Source organism: Nelusetta ayraudi, unplaced genomic scaffold, assembly GCF_046127955.1.
Source record: "Nelusetta ayraudi isolate G7.1 ecotype Tasmania unplaced genomic scaffold, CSIRO-AGI_Nayr_v1 ptg000060l, whole genome shotgun sequence".
NCBI lineage: Eukaryota > Metazoa > Chordata > Actinopteri > Tetraodontiformes > Monacanthidae > Nelusetta > Nelusetta ayraudi.
In genome coordinates, this window is record NW_027466110.1 from 3,980,569 (window position 1) to 4,000,523 (window position 19,955).

Sequence of the window (19,955 nt, forward strand, 5' to 3'; positions counted from 1 at the left end):
TCTCGGCCCACTGCGGGACGCAGCTAACGCCTGCGGACCTGTCCACGTCGTCACCCACAGGGCGAGCGATCAAACCCTGGAGGCCAAAAAAAAGTCACTGTACCAACTTTCTGCAACTACAACTACTGCGGTTGCGGAAAATACACAACCGACACAAACTGCGTCGGTATTTCCCGCAGTGTGTGATTCTGTTTTTGGTGCGTCAAGGACGCGAGGACTCATTATCCATGATTGAGCGCTTTGATGCCATTTCAGGGGAATAAAACATTTGCTTATCAAATCAATTCCGACATCATTAGCACAACAATGTCCTACATGCAGGCATTGTTTAAAACGCGTGAGTGAGTGGCAAACACTCGTGTTTGTGCCGCCGCGAAGATCCAGCAGCTCCTTTTTTTTGGCGTTTTTAATTTAATCGCAATGTAATATTTAAGCCTGAGCTCTTTTGATGCAGTCAGAACCAAGCTGCTTGATGAGAAGAAGTACATACGGCTGTGTCTTTAAAACCCACAATTTTTTACCCAGCATGTGAGATCTGTGCAAATATTCTTAAATGCTCACCAGGGTGGAGGGGTGTAGTGGGGGAGGGAGTGGGGTGGGGGGAGAGAGAGACGGCAGACACGGATTGAGTGTGGATGGTTTCACACCTCTGAGGCACGGCAGATAAGATTCACGGTGAAAGTTGGCCAATATCTAAAGGGACTGACAGCAACTTTCGAGGCATGTACAAAGTGGGACTTTAGTAAACCTGAATAACATCAGAAAGAGCTGCGGAAAGATGGGTGAGGTGGTGGTGGTGGTGGTGGTGGTGGTGGTGGGGAGAGGGTTGAGGGGGAGGGGGGGCTTCGCCCTTTGATGTATAGGATTGAGATGTGATGAGGTCTGTTCAAAGTGGCTACAAAGTCGTGTTAAGATTGCGGGGGGGGGGGCAAATGCGGCTTTCGTCGGGGTGGAGGAGCCGAGGTAGCGGGAGATGATGAGGAAATGTCCTGCCTCCCCTGAAACGTTGGCGCCCGAGATGAAACAACGCTATCTGACATTAAATATAGATGCACTCCCCGTAACGCCGTCTCGCAGTCTTTTTTTTTTTTTTTTTTTTTTTTTTTTTAAATACACGTTCCGAGCCCCATAAATTTTGAAAAGCTCTGTGTACTTTTTCGGCTGAGAGCGTACGAGCCGTCATAGCTGTCTCATGTCTGAATAATAACCCCGTGGTAAAAGTCTTCCGACGTTGGACCGTCTGTGGTTTTCATAATGGTTTATTTTTCAGCGTGCGGGGAAGGGGGAAAAAAAAAGTTCTCTGAGTGGGAATGCGGTCGTGTCAATGACCTGTCTGTGACCAAAATAGCCACAACTCTAGTGTGTGTCATCAGACTCTGATGGGAAGGTTGCAATTCAAACAGCCACAAATCATGTGCTTTTTCCCCTCTATTTTATTGGCTGGCAGTTAAAGTAATCAACTTGGTCACAGGTGTCTTATTAAATCTGCGACCAAGCACAACATCTGCATGAATGTCTCGATACGGTTTCAAAGAAAAGGTCCCACTTGTTTGACAGATGTTTTCTCAAAATATGTAAATGTAAAAATCTGTATCTCTGGAAATAACCCCTTGTGATGTCAAAGAGGGTGTTGATAGTTCTCCTTGGATGATAGGTGATAACCCAAGGGTTGTTTTGGAGACTCCACCAAGGTGATTGTTGAAGGTCCAACAGAGAATCACTTTGAAGCGGGAAGTTGAACTGAGTTTTTAGCAGGAAGCTGTAAACAGAGGGCTAAATATCTGGCATTCTGTAGCTAAATAGAGTTTGCTGGGACGGTTGATCTTGAATAGCTGCTCCACTGGAGTGCAGGAGAAAAAATCTTCAAATGAAGAGATTCATAATGTAACAACAATCCACAACCTTTTGACTCTGAACTCTGTTACAGAAATATCTTCTATGCCAACATAGAAAACACTTTATTTTTTCCCCTGAAACTTTATTTAAAATCAAGTGTCAAGCCTGCAACCATATCACTATTTTTTCTAAAAGTATTACTGTATATGATAATGTACATGTAAAATATTACCTTTACTCAAACAAAACTGTTTTACTGAGTTCACAGTTATTAGATCCTTTGAGAAAAATCTCTGGTAAGTTTTTAATTTAACGCGTTAACGTCTCTACTCAGAATGCCTGCTGCTGGTTTAGAGCTTGTCGCAGGAAGTAGTTTGATTTTTCTGAGCTTTAATGTGAAGGGACAACCAGATCTGATCAGAGCTGCGTTTCAAAAGCGTCATCTCTTTCTTAAATGGGTGTTTTGGCCACAAGAAAGCAAAAGTGTAACTATAACCACACACACACACACACACACACACACACACACACACACACACCAGTCGTGCTGTCGCTGTTGACAAAATACAACCATCATCTGCCGTGCACCTGGAGATATAAGTACGTGCGCTATATGCATTTGCATCTCTGTAAATGTTCAGCCTTTATTGAGTCAGCCCGTTAATTACAAATGACATAACCTTTCATCTAAAAGGCACTAAATCCAAATGATTTTCTGTCACTCGGTCACACGGGGGTGCAGATTTGCTAAGTCGGGGCTGTTGGGGATGTTTTTCCTGCCGCCATTAACGCTGGCTCTGCATTAGAGCTCGTCGTCGTCATCGGGTTTTTTTGGCTCGCCTGGATCACTGCCCTTGTTTTTCCTCTGTTGCAGGTCCAGTGACGAAGCTGCAGCAGAGAACTCCTCGCCGGCGGGGCCAGCAGCCCAAGCTGCTCAACAGCCCCGAAGACAGCCTGTACTACAACCAGCTAAATGTGAGTTCAAAGTGCCGATAAAGGCCTTTGTCTGACTTTGGTTCCACATGATAATACAATTAAACCTACCTGTGCCAGACCCTGGAGCCCCACCCCCACGCTCCTCTGCCTCTTGTCTTGAACATGTGCTTATGCTCTTTATCTGTTGCTTTCATGTCAGGATGTCTGCCTTCACGGTGAATAATTGATGTGGTTTATCAAAGCTGAGCAAGATGCATGCTTCATCAGACTCACTTGAGCCCTTTGATCAGAAAAAAATTATGCTGTGACTTCTGATATTATCAGCATCTGCTCGCATTCAACACAAAATCACTTTGAATTAAAAATTAATGATTCTCCGCTCATCTTTTGACTGTGTGTGCTCTTGGCCCTTTCCTCAGAGAACTCTGGATTACCAGGGGAGCGCGAGGAAGCCGAGAAAACTTGGGTAAATAACTGCTTTTCCTTCTTACGACTCTAAACAGAGCAGGCCCTTTGTGGAATAGGAGAATCCAGAAATGGAGTTGTTTTCTTATGATGTAAATGGAGAGCCGAAAATATCCGCCTGTTTTTTTTTGTTTTTTTTCCACGGGCGCTTGCTCTGCGTCATTAGAGGAGGGTGTTACATATTAAGGCTTTGTCAGCATGCTAATTGTAACCATTGAAGGTCTGGTCTGGATTTGTACTATAAATGGCATCCTGATTCAGCTGGAAAAAATACAACGAGGGGGAGAGCTTTGTTTCATTTTGCAGGTTTTATTCTTTATAAGTCGACTCAACTCGAGCTCGACGTCGCCGTCCACGTGTCCGCCACCCTCTCACCAACTTCCTCCCTATCTGCAGACAAGTCAAAGTGCTGGATGGAGAGGACGAGTACTACAAATTACTGTCAGCCGTGGAGTCGATCCCCGAGGAGGAGTACCCGACCTCCGCCTCCACCCAGCCCCTCTAGTGGGCCTCCTGTCAGTCAGGGCTGAGCCCTCGCGCCCGCGTCAGCCGGTAAGACAGACGCGCCAGACGTGCAAGACAGACACTCCAAAGGGCGCGCTCGGCGTTGGATGTGCTGCGGCATGTGGAGCAGAGCGCGGCGGCGCTGCAGAATAAGCAACCTGTCCGCGGCTCTGCCCCGCCGCTAATCCGCCGGTTCTTAGCAGTTCGCCGCCGCGCCTCTCTCTGTGCAAGCAAACGCAAAGTCTCTCGCGCTGAGTGCACTTTTTAATGCGGGTGCAATGTTTGAATTGAAACCCATTTTAGAAGCTGCCTGATACAAAAGTGCACTTTGAGCAATGAAAGGGAAGATCTCACTAATTAAAACTTAATTTGTTGCGCTTATCGTGCTTGTACTCCCGTTTCCGTTGTTCTGTTTGTCAACGTCTTTATATTACAGAAACGTATTGCTGCCGTACTGAAAAAAAAAAAGGGGGGGGGGGGCTTCGTATCACATTGTTCTGTGAAAGTGTACTAGAAAATGTCTCTTTTATTTATGAACTTCACTTTATTGCATGAAACGAGCACATTAGTCTTCACAGAGCAGGTTCACCATAATACCAAGACTTCACAAGCACACAGATTATTTCCTTCATTTTCCCTTTGACCTCTGTACATCCATTGTCTCCCTGGGGAACAAAAACCCAAAAAACCCAATCCTGCTTGTGCAGCTCGCTCCTCCTCAGCTCTTGCGGCGTTTAACCTGATTTTGGAAACATCTCCCCCATTTCCCACCACTGTGTCTATTGTCTCAGCCAGATCCAGAGACAAATCCCTCGGAAAGCTCCAACTCGCACTCCGCACGAGTTGTGGCCGAGCGAGGCGCCCGCAGTGAGCAGGGCTTTGTGCCGTCTGAGCGCAGGGAACTGCTGCACGCAGCTCAGACCTCGCTCTGAATTTTCACCCTAAACACTGAAATTTTCTTTCAAGATGTGAAGTGTCGGAAATGCAGGGTTGGCGAGTTGATTTGCGCGGCGCCCCCCCCCCCCCTTTTTTTTTCCTCCCCTCCCCTTCTTTTCAATTTGCATATCATTTACTGCATCTCCCTTTGTTGACACCCGAGGGCCCGAGAGGAGATTTTGATCTTAATAGGAAGAGTGGGGTGGTATGTCTGAAGATCTCATCCTCCTTACACTCAGCAGGAAAAACATTAGAGCTGCGCTTAGATAGCGAGGCTGGCTTGACTCGGGTTCAGGTTCTTCACAGGGGTGCCGGTTTTGATGTGGAGGAGCCCAAAGTGTTGATCAAATCCCAACGTTTAGCGATGGTGAAGTGTCAGACTCAGGCCCGCGGCCTGGCTCTTCGCCAAACAGACACCGGAATTATTGGCTACTATCCCATTGACTCCACTATATAAATAAAAAACAACAAAAAGAGCATCCAACATTTTTCAAATTCTGTCGGTCTATATTGTATTGTTGAGATAGTCATTTGTTTCTTTCAGTTTTTAAGTTTTCATGGGAAAGTCATTCGTTCCCCATTGCCAAACAGACATCACATCATTGAGATGCGCGATTAATGAGATCCCAATTTATCATTACTTTTTTTTTCTCTGTTCGGTCATGAGGGTCTCAAAGAGAAACAGCCCGGACCACTGGCGCTCTTATAATGTGGTGTCACAGCGAGTTCAGAAGCATTTCACCTCCGGTCGTCGCCGCGGATCCTGCAATAATTAAAATCCTGGTAGTGCATTTACTCCCTTGCTGGGATAGTTCTGCTCCTCTGAAGAGCAGCCTGAAATAGGTCACCCCAGCACCCTGTAGTGCATCTTAAAAGTACACTGAATCAATTAAGTGTGATCATGCTCCCTTGATTATTTCGGCCCTGTTTTTTTTTTTTTTAATACGATGGAGAGAGGAATTTCAAATAGGCTCGCTAGTTTGAATAACAAGGTTGGACTGTGGTGACAAATGGGTTCCGGAGTGGGTGTTTCTTTGCCTGTATTTTCCCCGCCAAATTAACTCCCTGGCTGATTGCCTGCTTTAGCATATGCGAGGAGGTGAGCGGAGGTGTGGAAGTAATTGCCTCAGTTAGCTGATTATGCGTTGCAAAAGACAAATGTTATGAAATACTGTCGTCACTCTGGCGAGAGACGATGCACTCCAGCAAAAACAAACTCGAGCTCCCGCGACAGCTCGGACTCCCAGTTTCTCTCTCCCCCCCCCCCGACTTCAGTCTCCGGGGTGATGGAGGGAGGGAGGGAGGCAGGGGGATCTGATCTGAAGTCTGTGAGACGTGGAGACCTGGCACCTGCCTCCTTCTCTTTTAGTACGTCTTCATAAAACCCAACTCCCTCTTGTTTTTCCCCATTAAACCTGACAACATCTGGCATGTGAGAGCGAGCGCCGCTTTAATGTGGCCACCGTCACCGCCGGTGTTGTTCTTCTTTTGCCCGTTTCGGTGGCTTTGCCGACAGGCGGGAGCGCCTTCTCTGCGGCTCCGACGCCGCCATCCATCAAAGTTTCAACTCCCTCCTTGTGAAATCGCCGGAGCTGCAGCGCCTCAACAAATGATGAAAAGCTTTTTTTTTTTTATTTTCTAAAGAAGCGTACTTACCTTTTCACCTAATGGTGATGTCTCACTTCAAAGAGAGAACGCGATTAGGCCAACATTGTCCTGTTTCTATATCCTCCCAGTTCAAAGGCAGAGCTTGAATACCTGCATTTCATGTGCAGCCTCTTTCAAACACTAGTTTTAATGCAGTTTACGTGCTTTTCATATCCAGACGTGTCAGTGCTTCGCCGCAGAAGACTATCGCTGCATATCGCTATTTTTTTTATTATTTTTTTTATTTTTGTGTGTGTCTGTGTGTGTGTTTGGGGGTCGTGTTAAAAAGAGTGAGGCCTCTTCCGGGAACTACTTTTTGTTCCCGCCGACTTCAAGGACAGAGAACGAACAAGACACCTACAATAGTTCCAAACTTTGCATTGTGATGCTCTGTGCCGGCTAATGATTAGCGCCAACGGAAGCGGCACCACGTGAGCATCACCCAGATGTCAGGTGTGTGTATGTGTGTGTGCGTGCGTGCGTGCGTGTGTGTGTGTCTGTGTGTGTGTGGAGGGCTCTGAGCAAAAGAGCGTTCCCTAAAGACGGCATTAATAAAGAAACTGCTTGAGCCGGGCTAGAGACAGAGAGGAAGGAGGAGATAAAAGAGTCTGTTGAGTACGTACATCAAAGGTCTCTTAATGACAAGGGATGCCATTAGGGCTAGCGTGGCTTTTGTTTCAGCTTCCTCACACCTGCAGTTTGCAGAGGATGCTCTGTGCCCGCGCTTTTTTTCTTTTTTTTTTTTTTGTCCTCAACATTAACATGAGCATAAGGAGATGAGAGTTTGTTCCGCACTGCTAAAAAAAAAATTTCCCCGCTGTGGTCAGAATCACTTCCTGCTTTTTGCATTTCGCTCCAGATAAAAGGCGTCGCCGTTCGGCTGCTTTTCTTGTGCAAAGAAGGTAAACCCTCTTTCAAAGAGGCTGGGATGGAACAACAGGAACACTCCTTGACGAGCTGTTATCCTGCGCGCCGTTAAATTTAAGGGGCTGAAAAGTTGTCTCGGCGCCTCCGGTGCTGGACCGGGATTTGACAAATCAGAGCGTGAAATTGTGATTAGCCTCTCTCAGTTTGTCGACGGAGCGGGGGCCACTCGCTCACTCGCAGACTTGGCACGGCCAAAGGTGTAACCTGTTCTGCTTTGCCCCTTTTGCCGCTTCCCCAGATGGTGGGACCAGCTGCCATTGAATAAATGCTGGACGGGTAACAGTGTGAAAATTACCACGGCCTTGTTTCCGTTTGGGGTGCAGAACACAGGGCCTGTTTTTTTCTTTTACCCTACCCTTCTACCCACCCACACACACCCCACTCCCCCAAAATCACCAGCAGAAGCAGAGAAGATCACCCGGTGGCCCAACTAGCAACGTATAAAACAGATTTTGGTATCAGTGGGTCAGAATAATCTCTCAGATTACTGTCATTGCCCAAAGGAACTTTCTATTGTGCTTCCATAAATGACATTATACTCCGTTGCTCGTCATTTGTCCTTTTCAGCATCTTCACTTATAATAGAAAATAATACAATGCAGATAGATTAACTAGTTAATACAGTGTATCAGATGCATATTTCAAGTAACTTCACTTCTCTGGCATTTATCTCAAACTCATTTGAACTTTTCCAGTGAATTCACTCCAAAGCAACATGTTGTTCCAGTTCAAACAAAATGGAATGAAAAATGTATCACAGAGTTTTGGCAGATATCCACCGCTATGGTTTCTTTTACGTTCAATTCTATCTTTTTTTTCTTGCTGCTAAAAGGGTTCAAAGTTCAAAATCAGTGATAAAAAACAAATAACAAGTGAACCAGCAGCTCTCGCTTGTGCTTCTAAAGTAGCAAAGAATTTGGTGAAGTTTCTCATTTTGCTTGCTGAGCAAGCATGAAGGGCTGCAACTTTATGCATCATCATCACCATCATCATAGAGGGGAAGGTCTTTGGCCCTTCAGGGGCTGGATTACTCCATCCAGGGTGGGCTGAGTGAAGGTAAAGTGACCTGCCCCGCCCCTACACGACCCTAGGCGGCAGTGCACATTGCCAAGGCTTTGCTCTTTGCCCTCGTATATCCCAAGATCCCCTGCTTTCAGAGGCTCCCGAGAGCGGGGAGAGGGAGAAAAGAGTTGTATCACATTGCAGGGGAAAATTAGTGAGACCAAAGTTGGGCTCTCTGTGTGTTGGGGGCCTGCGAACAATGGCAGCTTTCTGTCAGAGCGCGACTTCAAAGGTTGGCTGAGTGACTGCTCTGAGTTATACTTTGTTGTAGATCACTGAGGAAATTCACAGATGTTTTCTCATACGAGACACCATTATGGAGGCTCAAGTACCCAGTAGCCTGGAGCACCGCTCCCTCCCTTCCTCCCTCCACATTTCCCTCCCTCCTCTCCCCCGCTCTCTCTCTCTCTCTCTCTCTATCCCTCCCACACGCTCGTGCACTCCCTCGCCATCTCTCATATCTCTTGTATGAGACAGATTGGGAACCTGTTTCTCTCAACTGTCCGCAGAGTATAAAAAGTTTTTTTTTTTTTTCCCTTCTGTCTTGGCATCGCCTCTTCACTCTGAGGTTCCCTCTGTCAGCAGCTCGCTGTAAATGAGGACATGTGAAGTGGTTGTCATTCAGGTTTTTCTTTCTCTATTCTGCAGATATTCAGCCTTCTTCAACTCCGAGGTGGACCCCAACCAAAGCAAACTCCTGCTGCAAGCTTCCTTTCTCTTGTACATTTATATTTATTTGTAGTCCATGGCTGTTTTGTATGAGTCCAATAAATGTGTCTGAGCTACTGGAGTTTGTGAGCGTGGTGTTTCTTTCTGGCGTTTGCCGGCAATCTCAACAACAGGTCATGCAAAACATTTCTAATCAAAAAAAATCTTTTTTGAATAGAATTGCAGGGTTCACGTTTCACAAGCATCATGATGATGGAGACATACTTTAATTTCTCACCTTTCATTTTTCTATTAATGCCACGGATGTAATATTCATTCAAACTGTGCTCATCATACATTTAGTGAGAGTGTTTGAAGGTGAAAGGCACCTGTTTCTCCACTGTCTACTTCATGCACCTCAATGTTTTCAGCCTCAACAAATTTCTCATGAGTGGAAAACTTACATTTTACATTTTGAAAATAACCCCTTACACTCAATCGCTGTTGTTTTCTCGAGTAAAGACCAAAATGTGTTAATGGTATTCCTACTAATCAACTCTGTCGCTGCACATCGGAGAGTACAGTATGCAGTACAGTGTGAGTACTTCCTCCATGTTCAAACCTTTGAATCTACTGGCGGAAAACTGCTGCAAGGCAGTTCCTGCAACATAAATTTCCCATCAAATGTCACCGATGAAATTTCTTTGAGCCCAAACCGCCGCCGAGGTGACCCTGTAAAACCCGAGGCATGTCCGTGAGATGGCGGTTTGCAGCAAGTAAATTACCTCTGGGAGTGGACATTGTGTCAAATAACGCAATAGTGGATTTCTAACAAACTATATCAAAGTCCTGCCCAGCCAAATCCATCCCCCTGCTGGAGCCCCATTGAGATGCATTAAAATGTAAGAACTTGCATTTAAGGCTGAACTGAGTATCTCAAAGGAAGACATCAATAATTTGGTAATGCCAATGGTTCAGAAGATTCATAGAGTTGTCACATATGGGGGGAAATTTTCCACCGCAGAGCATGACAGCTCACAAGTAAAGCAGATTTATGTGAAAATCCACCTCAAATCTGAATTAATGTCTGTATGTTTATAAATTACAGCTTCTGCTGCTGCTGCTGCTGCTGCTGCTGCTGCTGCTGCTGCTGCTGCTGCTTGGACTTGCGCAAGAGTCCATATTCTGTTTTAGGGTGGATTCCCCCTTTACTCTGTATGTTGTGTGGCTCGACATGAGAGAGCAGATTACATTTGACATTTATCTGACATTTAAACCTGGTAGGAAAAAAACTAGCTGACAGATTTTTTTTTTTTTTTTTTTACACAAATACAGCTTTTGAAGGAGTCTGTGAAAATGTTTACTGTGGTGATGTCTCGCTGATATTTAGTTTGTAACAGCCGCTTTACAGCATCCGCAGCAAGTGCACTCATCTTAAGAATAAATTAACTACACGATTGCGCAGCACTAAACTAACAACAACTTTACAGCTAAAATAAACATAGTTCTACAATTTCACCAGATTTATTGTTTTTTTTTTTATAACATCTGAATAAGATCTCAGTGGGCCTTTGACCTTTAACCTTATCTTTAACAGAGTCTAAATAACTGCTCACCTGTAAAAAATTAAAAATATAAACTTAAACCTTCCAAACTTCTAAATACACAACAGTTTAAGAGGCCCTGTTGAAAATAAAAACATTCAAAGTTATATTCACAACTAATAGTTAGAAATTATAAACCCCAGTTAAAGGGAATTTTTACAACCTTGTAACCCGAAATATTTTCCCCTTTACAAGACTCTGCACTGTGTGCACATGCCTCCACACAAAGTGCGGTAGCTGATAACCACACACACACACACACACACACACACACACACACACCTCTGACATCATCGTGACGCGCACATATTTTCTAAAACCCCGATCTGTTTCCTGCACGTTAAGAAGCTCTACGTATTAAAAGTCACCACTGCTGCCACTTAGGATGTAAACAGGGTTAATCTCCACTAGTTTGTTATTCGTCAACACTCCTACTACACCACTCCTGTAGCCAGTTTTGTAGTGGAGCATGGCTCCAGTGCAGCCCAGCAGGACTCCCCCTCTCCCTCATGACTTTGTAAAGCCGTGGGAGAGGACTGGGAACATTAATCCCTTCAAAGGAAGAGATCTAATTCAAAATCTGCTGCTCCAAACTCGTCGGGAGGACAGTGATTGTTTCTGCAGGGAAGCCAGATAAAGATCAGAGGGTTGATATAGAAAAACGACAACTTCCAATTCCAACTGTAAAGCAACAAAAGTTTGGACGTTATCTTGTAAAAAAGCTGCACATTTCGGCTTCAGTTACATGTCTTACAACAGAAGGGGGGGGGGGGGGGTGCAACGATTGAATTTTCTAGTCAAGTCTTTGTTTTAAAGTTAGTCCTCTTTGCTTTGCTTTCATGAAACTGATCCTATTTTTATTTTGTGGACAACGGCTCACTCTAGTCTGACACTGCCCTGTCAAAATTGAGACGTCAACATTTAACGCCGAGCTTTTGTCACCTGAATTAAGCCGGAGCTTTCCTCCTCTTTGTAAAGTAACATCATTTGAATCAGCGGCTGGGAATACAGCCCGAGGCACTGCTGCTTCCATTTTGGCGTTCGACTTGAGGACGAAAAGGAGGGGTAGTGATCTAAAATGAGGAGTTAAAGGTTCTGATAAAAAACAAAAAAAACAAATGAATGAAATTGGCAAATGAGATGTGAGTATTTAAATAATTCAAGGTTGGGGAGGATGGAGGGGTGGGGTGGGGGGTTGGGGTGGGGGGGGTGCGTAATGAAGAGTTTAATGCCGTGTTGTATTTCAAAGGGACAACACGATTTTCAATCGCGGGATGGAAATATGACGGAGACGTAGATTCTTGAGAGATGAGAAACTTTGTGTTGAGTCACTTGATTTGGTCTCTGCCTCCGCCTCCATCAAACGGCCTGCCAGCGCCTCTCTCGGAGATCTCCAGAGATAACAATGTCACATTGTCACACAGGGTTCTGCTACAAATCCTTAATTACAAAAAGAGGATCAGATGACTACAGCATCCAATACGGGGGTCTCCAGGCGGCATGGGGGTCTTTGATCAAGAAAATCCAATTATTTGTGTATATACATTTCCCACATAGTGATTACTTCATTAATTGTCCCGCCTTTATCTCCTCCCCTCCCCTCCCCCCTAATAATCAGCTCCTTTATCCAGACCAACAAACACACCATAGGAGCTTTGTGGATTCAAAGGATTTGCTTTCCCCCCTCTCAAAGAGCCGCCATTCTTTGATGATTGGGCAGCGGCAAACTTCAAAGTAATAAATCTTATTTCTGACTGGCTGGCGGCCCACCAAAGTCCTTATCAAATTCTAAGAAGTGATCCCTCACTCTTCAGATAGACCAAGGATATCTCGGGGAGAGGAGGCACCGCAGGAGCTGGAGGAGCTGCTCGGCACCACCGTCGTTGTTTGTTTTTGTTTTGTGTTTTTTTTTTCTCCTGTCGCTCGCGAATGCACATTTTTGCACCGAAATTAGAACTTTTTATTTATTTATTTTTATTTGTTTTCACCGCGAGGAGGGAGGAGGAGGAGGAGGAGGAGAAGGAGGAGGAGGAGGACGCTCACCATGGCGGCGGTGGCTGTTCTGCGGAATGAAACACTCCAGGCTTTTCTACAGGTTCGTGCGCGCAAAATTTTTACTTCTCTGACGACTTTTAATAACACGAGGGATTTATCGAGTCAAGTAGAACTATAGAGGGTTTTGGATATTATTTTTCCTTTTTTTTTAAAAAAAAAAGACGTCAACAAGAATAACAGAGATACACTGCGTGCCCGGTCGCATGTAGTTTGACTCTGATTTTTTTTCTTCTTCTTGCGTTGTTGACCTCCAACTTTTTTTTTTGTGCAATGTCTTCTTCGCTATTTAAGTCGAATTTAATAGTGGCATTCTGACAGAAGGAGAACATAATTTTGGACGTTATAGTTTCTGTCACGCCGTCTGTCTTCTTCTTTTTTTCTTTTTTTTTTGTATCTGGTCCAACGGCCGTGCGTGCGTTTTGAAAAAAAAAAAGAAAAAAAAAAGAAAAAGAAGACTAAGAAGAAGTCATGTTTGTAATACAGAAAATGTGTGTCTCGGTTATCCAGGACCGCACTCCCAACTCTTCCCCGGAGAACTGTAAGCACTCCCCGCTGGCTCTGCTGGCCGCCACTTGTAACCGCATCGGGCACCACCACCACCATCACCACCACCACGCTTCCAACCCGGCGGACTTCCTCCAGGTGCCCTACGACCCCACCTTGGGCTCGCCGTCGCGCCTCTTCCACCCGTGGACTAACGAGGGCGCCGCTCAGGGCAGCCTGGCGGCGGGGGGCAACTCCTCCTTCGGACTATCCGCCAAGGCGCAGCTGTCCACGCACATCCAGAGCTCGTTCAGCTCGCACCACGAACTGCCCCTGACGCCGCCGGCGGACCCCTCGTACCCCTATGACTTCTCCCCCGTCAAGATGCTGCCCTGCTCCATGCAGTCCACCTGCCCGCCCACCTACGTCCCCGCCGTCAGCTACGCGGCGCCCACCCCGATTGCGCCGGCGATGCCCAGCTTCGTCACGGGACCGTCCGGCCTTGTGCACCACCACCACCAGCAGCACCAGCAGCACCCGCACCAGCAGCCGCAGCAGCAGAGACAGTTGTCCCCCAACCCCGGCGACGAGATCCCGTGGTGGAGCCTCCAGCAGGGCAACCACGTCAGCCACTCGTCCTCGCTGGGCGCCCACCGCTTCCAGCTGCAGAGGGGTCTGGTGCTGGGACACACGGACTTTGCGCAGTACCAGACGCAAATCGCGGCGCTGCTGCACACCAAGTCCCCGCTGGCGACGGCGCGCCGGTGCCGGAGGTGCAGGTGTCCCAACTGTCAGTCGTCCGCGTCGACCAGCGACGAGCCGGGCAAGAAGAAGCAGCACATCTGTCACATACCGGGATGCGGGAAGGTTTACGGCAAGACGTCGCACCTCAAGGCGCACCTGAGGTGGCACTCCGGGGAGCGGCCGTTCGTGTGCAACTGGCTCTTCTGCGGCAAGAGTTTCACGCGGTCTGACGAGCTGCAGAGACACCTGAGGACTCACACGGGGGAGAAGCGCTTCGTGTGCCCGGACTGCTGCAAGAGGTTCATGAGGAGTGACCACCTGGCCAAGCACGTCAAAACTCACCAGAACAAAAAGAGCAAGTGCCACCACGACAAGACACTCGAGCATGTGAAAAGGGAAGACGCCCGGAGTTTGTTGTAACCCAACTTGTATACATTTCTAACGAGTAGAGAGTCACTATAGTGCAATACAGTTCAGTCCTACCTTAGTAACACGGTGAGCAGCGTCTTCATGAGGTGTTTTCCTTTGTTTTGTCCCTTAATTTCGTCCTGACAATAGTTTCTGACATTGCCAGTATGTGTAGCACATTGTTGTGTGTACGTGTATGCATATAATATAAAGTTCCATAAGTTAATTTTTTTTTTTTGGGGGGGGGGGGGACCACGGAGGACGTGGAGGTCATAAGTTTGAAATCACTGTCTATATCATATAAAGAAGACAAGTTTTCAACTTGTGTTTTGATCATTGTCTTCGGTGGAAGATCTCACAACCCTGTAAATTATATTTAATAGCTTTTGTTGAATGAAAGTGTCAGTTCCTTGCTCCTTGTGGGGTGGTTTTAAAGCATGCTCTTGAAAAGATCTGCTATTGTTGATATGACCCAAATACTGTGTGAGAATAAAGATTATAACATTTTTCCTCAACTCAGAACAATTCATTTGATGTGTTAGAGTGCGAGTCATGAGGCCACCAGGTCAAATCTATAATATATATATATATATATATATACATATTAGCTTCCCTTGTTTGGCGTCAAAACTTTCACACAGTAGAACTTTTGTTCAATGTCATTAATGCTGTTTGGCTTTGTGAGTAATTTTAGATTTTGCAAGAAAAGGTGTGCTATTAATTCTGGTTTCTGGTCAGGGATGGCCAAATGAGAACGGTTACTTTCATACTGTCCAAAGGAGCACTGTTGAATAATATTTTGGATCAAGATTGTATCACAGTCTGTTTGTTTAAAATATCAATTTCTTTCCTTGCTGTAGTTGTGTACCCTCCAGGATAAGTTGAGCTGCAATTTAAACTTGCCAAAGAGCTCTGGTCAGGTTGGTGTGTTTGAACAGAAATATATCTAAAGTCCTGGCGCTGTGTTCATACAATTGTAACAAAAAAAAATATATATATATTTTTTTGATTTTACCCAGCGAGGATCAACAAAATTTGCTGCTAACTGCACAAGAAAATACACATGAAATAGTCACAGATAAATACCTTACCTATCTATTTCTTCTCTCTTTTGTGGATAGAGAGAAAACTTGTCATCAAAATATAATCTTTTTTTTTTTTAATTCTGGCATTTTAAAATTTTACACATTTGATGTGTAATTCTTTGTTTAGTCAACAGTAATGCTATATTTTAAATTGTTCAAAATCATGTGATCTGTTTGTTCCCTGTTTCAGTGTTTCATATATACTTCTGATGAGTTGATGTGGTATGAGTAAAGCTCATACCGCAGAGAAACATTTTGAATTTAAACCGGAATATCTCTGAGCGATTCCATCAGCGTAATGCCTAACATGAGGAGAGTCAACAACAGCCTGGTCCTCTGTGACTAACTGACTTGTCTGAAGTCTTTTTCTCAGTGTCATGTCGTATTTATCACCGCTCTACCAAAAAGCAAGTGCTTTTCAGTATTTTGTTGAACTCCCTTTACTAAATTTGTCCCATGGGGGATTTCATGTCACCTCATGGAAAAGGACCACAAGACCTCCACAAGTACCTTCTCTGAACAATCACATTCTGATCCAACATGTGTTTCATATTGTTGCATCGCTTCCTGCAGGAACAGGGACGCTGCTTTGAGTTGTAAGGAATCATTCAACATGAGTACAACTTCTGCAATTCAGTTAGTTTTCTGCCTCAACAGCGCCCCCCTTTTGCAAGTGGCCTCAATGGCCTTGCAATGTCAATGCCACGATACAACCTGAGGTACACTCTCAGAAGCCAAATGCTCTTGACAAGATCCAAATGTTTCTTCACGTCAGTTGCGTCCACTACTGCTATGTTAACTTATACTTCACTGCCCTGTCTAATCAATGATTGTAATATGAGTTATATTCCCCCTGATACACAGTCAGTTAGTGTCGGTGTCCTTTTCACACAGATGAGATTGCTTAGCTATCGCATTATTTAAACATAGAGCTGCAAATTTATTCCCAAATTTGATTCTAATTAAAGTAAGTCTAGCCTTTCTGTTGAATTACTTTTTACAGTCTACACTGCTGTGTACTAATTAAATAAATATATTGTATTTGCTGCCACAGTGCATTTACTTTGGAAGGAAGATAGGTAAAAGCGTCCGGTTCTGCCAGTGCCAGAAATGAACTGTATTCATGAATATTAAGCTACTTTGACGGCAAAATAAGTCAAAAGGCGACAACATCGTTAGAGTTGACCCTTTGAGCCTCCTTTTATGATCCTATTATAAAATAATGCAGACAGTATAGACAAGCGTACGACTGCAGCTGACCAGTTCTGCACAAAAGGGTCTCCAAGCCTTTTCTTTATTGCCCAAGCAATTCACATATAAGTTGTGGCTTAAGTTACCATTCAAACTGAATGAAAGAATTAAGAGATTTCTGTTACATGGCTGTGCTCTTTGAAAAAAGATAATCTTAACTGTCCAGCCTGAAGAAGAGCTTTCTTAATATTATCTGCGTTTGGGCATTATTAAAGATTAAATACCCACTTCTAACTGTCTCCTTCTGGCATTTGGGCTATACTCTCTAAGATGCCATTCCAGTACATGTTGAAGCATTTAAAATAGTCATTAAAAACTTAACACTATAATATTTTTTTTTAGTCTGTTTTTTGTGTTTTTTACTGTCTACAATTGGAATTGGTGTTTTTTTTTCCCCCTGTCATCATCATCATCATCATCATCATCATCACTGAAAACCGATCAATTAAGAAAGTGGCAGAGCAGTGAGAAGTCAAACTCAAATTCAAATTCAAGCAGTCTCAAGTTCGCCAGCCTAAAAATAAAAGTCATGAAATGCGTTTGAGACATTTTGATGCGTAATTTAAACTGGATTTGTTGCTACCAATGTGTTTTCATTAGAGTACATTTTGCACAGACATACAAACAGTGCCAGAAATATCAACCTGATGACAGGTGACCGCAAAGAAAAATGGAAGGCACGAGCGTCTCGGCTCCATCTCCCCCTGGTGGTGGACTAAAACATAACTCCCAAACCCCTCGACGTAGGACACGAAAACTCACAGTAATCAAGAATGTGAAATCATGGAATTTGATAAGTTTTTGCTTTTTTGTGTGTTTTTATATCACTGTTTATAAATATACATTGTATTAATCAAGTCAATCTGGCCTTGACGAGAAAGAAATCCTCAAAATTTTCATTTGTAGTCACATGTGTATGACAGTCAAGCGGTGCTGTATGTTGTATCATAATAAGTGATCAACCTCTTATCCTTTCGACTCACTTAGATTGAAAGGCTGCCAGGAGCCAGAGGGATAAGAATTGCTGCTCAGTCAAAATAGACAAAGGCTTTGTGTCGCTGGGATGAATTACAAAGCTGCTCTCTACTACTTCCAGTCAGTTTTGAAAAATACCATAAAAGTAACCATAAACGTGCAGGAACTCATCAGTGTGTGTGCAAATTGAAAGGTGGTTTTGCTCAGTAAATCCTTTATTCCTACCTTTTAGCGTAACACATCAAGGTTCACTGCATTTTTTTTTTTTTTTTTGAGTGTTCTACATGTTGTTACCGGTTAAAATAGATTACGATCAGCTGGGAAAGTACTTTTTTTAACCATACTTTTGAAAGGAACACATTTTACACTGTAATCTCATTGTCTCTGCTCTGTTTTGCGTTTGGTTTCTATTTTGTCTCATAGTGACTCATGTGTGTTTGGTAAGTGTTAACAAGAATTCCAGATTATATGAAAAAGTCTGCTAATTAAATAAATGCTTTACACAACAGCTCAAGCTCAATGACAGAGAAGTGCAAGAGAACAGAGGTGTCCCTGACAGAGACGTCTGTGCTTTATGACTGCTTTATGATTTCATGGTGACATAGAGAGTTTTATTTTCCATTGTGAAATAATTGCTCCAATTTCTAACTGGCAATTCTCTGTCATTTACATTTTTATGAGAAAATTAAAGGATTGTACTTGCATGTTTTTAATTGGCTTTTAAGGAAGAAAGGGACACTCAGCATTTAAACCATGAAAAATTGTAAATTGGATTCGACATTAGCCTGTTATTTCTATCGATATGAAAGTGTTGCGATAAAGACCAAATTTCAATCCAGTTCTTAAATTTTTTTCTTTTTTTTTTTTTTAAATCCAGTAATCCAGAGCTGGAGATTTTATGTGTTGGGGGGTCAGGTGTCAGTCTCATGCTGGGCTCTGTGTTTTATGCTCGAGTGCACAGTGATTAAAGCGTAATTAACAACCTGCTATTTTTCTTTATGACTCATTTTGTCTCTATATTTAATTATGCATATGAGCAATTGACTCCAGAGTGAAGGAACAGTGATGTGTCAGAAAATAAGAACTTGATACATCTGGTGTATTTGTAGTGGTTACTCTGGACCTTATTTTAAGTCTTAAATGGGTAAAGTTGTTTAAAAAAACAAAGAAAATCCTTTCTAGTTTTGCTTTCTACAGTGACAGAAACCAAGGTGGGATGACTGAACAGAATGTGTCCCAGTTGACCTTTGGTTTTGATTTGCTTTCTAACCGTACAACACTACTACATAACATAACATAGTAAAGCAAATTGTGAATAGGTACTTCTAAAGCAGTGTACGTTTAGCTTGACAAACCAGATACCAGATAGAGTAGAGCCCATGATGTTTGTGTCACTGTGTGTGTGTGTGTGTGTGTGTGTGTGTGTGTGTGTGTGTGTGTGTGTGTGTGTGTGTGTGTGTGTGTGTGTGTGTGAGAGAGAGAGAGAGAGAGAGAGAGAGAGTGTGTTTGTTTGTTTGTTTTCATTTCTGACTGATGTCACAGGCATTTCAGACTTCCATTCTACAGTCTACACCCCCCCCCTCTCTCTCTCTGTCTCAGTCTGTCTCTCTCTTTGTCCTGCCAGTTCCACGGTTTGGCTCATACGCCACCTTGTGGATTGTTTTTTTTTAAACAGCTGCTGAGAAAACGACAGTTTGTATCCTTTTTGTTCTTTTGAACCCTCAGTTGGATTTTGGTCACAGCACCTCTGCAACTGATAAACATGTACCTGAAAGAGCCCTCAGAAGCCCCCGCATGCGACAAAGGATTTGGGGCCATTTGATTTACTTCAAATGAATAACAAGAAAAATGAAATTTAAAGGTAGTTTGTCACTTACATTCCCAAAAAGTATTAAAAGAGATTTTGTTTTCCTCAAAATTCACATTTTGTTGTTTTGCTGAGGCCAATAGGTCTTGCCAGCACAAAATACTTTCTATTGATTTTGACTTATTTCTTTAAATTTTTTCCATTTTTCATTTGTTGTGGTTTAGAAACAATGTAAGATAAATCGAAGAACAAAAAATGACAATGAAACCTTTCAAACCTGTCGGAATATGGCTGCCAGTAACAGTGTCATCAACATTTATTCATTTATGTATTTGTTTCCTTATTTTTTGTTTGAAGCAATTCAATTAGATAGCTCGATTTCATCAAATGTCACAAAATTATGCAGTTGGCCATCTGTCCAAATGCACAAGAGATGGCAAAGATTAATCTATAAACAGAAAATATTTGGAAAATCTCCTCATAGATTGAATTCCCCAGCAAGGGAAACCGGAGCTGTCCAGTGCTGAAAAACTCCTAGCACGTTTTTCATGTTTGAATGGACCCACTTCTAAATATATTATA

The 19,955-nt window shown here is 43.7% G+C and overlaps 2 protein-coding genes across 2 annotated transcripts in view; both read left to right on the forward strand.

Annotated features, from left to right (window-relative positions):
- Positions 1 to 4,145, forward strand: part of myo3b (myosin IIIB) — a 50,967-nt gene extending 46,822 nt beyond the window's left edge. Inside the window, 4 exon segments of the mRNA XM_076039902.1 lie at positions 2,711 to 2,811; positions 3,192 to 3,238; positions 3,634 to 3,721; positions 3,723 to 4,145. Coding sequence (XP_075896017.1) covers positions 2,711 to 2,811; positions 3,192 to 3,238; positions 3,634 to 3,721; positions 3,723 to 3,767 — 281 coding nt within the window. The 3' untranslated portion in view covers positions 3,768 to 4,145.
- Positions 4,146 to 12,217: 8,072 nt separating this feature from the next.
- sp5a (Sp5 transcription factor a) lies at positions 12,218 to 15,043 on the forward strand. The gene is made up of 2 exons (XM_076039907.1): positions 12,218 to 12,660; positions 13,128 to 15,043. The coding sequence occupies exons 1-2, from the start codon at positions 12,610 to 12,612 to the stop codon at positions 14,265 to 14,267; spliced, it is 1,191 nt and encodes a 396-aa protein (XP_075896022.1). The 5' UTR covers positions 12,218 to 12,609; the 3' UTR covers positions 14,268 to 15,043.
- Positions 15,044 to 19,955: the final 4,912 nt, after the last annotated feature.

Bases quoted from the DNA above. Each gene is read 5' to 3' on its own strand.
- sp5a (XM_076039907.1), top strand. From the start codon at position 12,610: ATGGCGGCGGTGGCTGTTCTGCGGAATGAAACACTCCAGGCTTTTCTA. The intron at 12,661-13,127 runs GTTCGTGCGCGC...TCGGTTATCCAG, and splicing joins CACTCCAGGCTTTTCTACAG to GACCGCACTCCCAACTCTTC.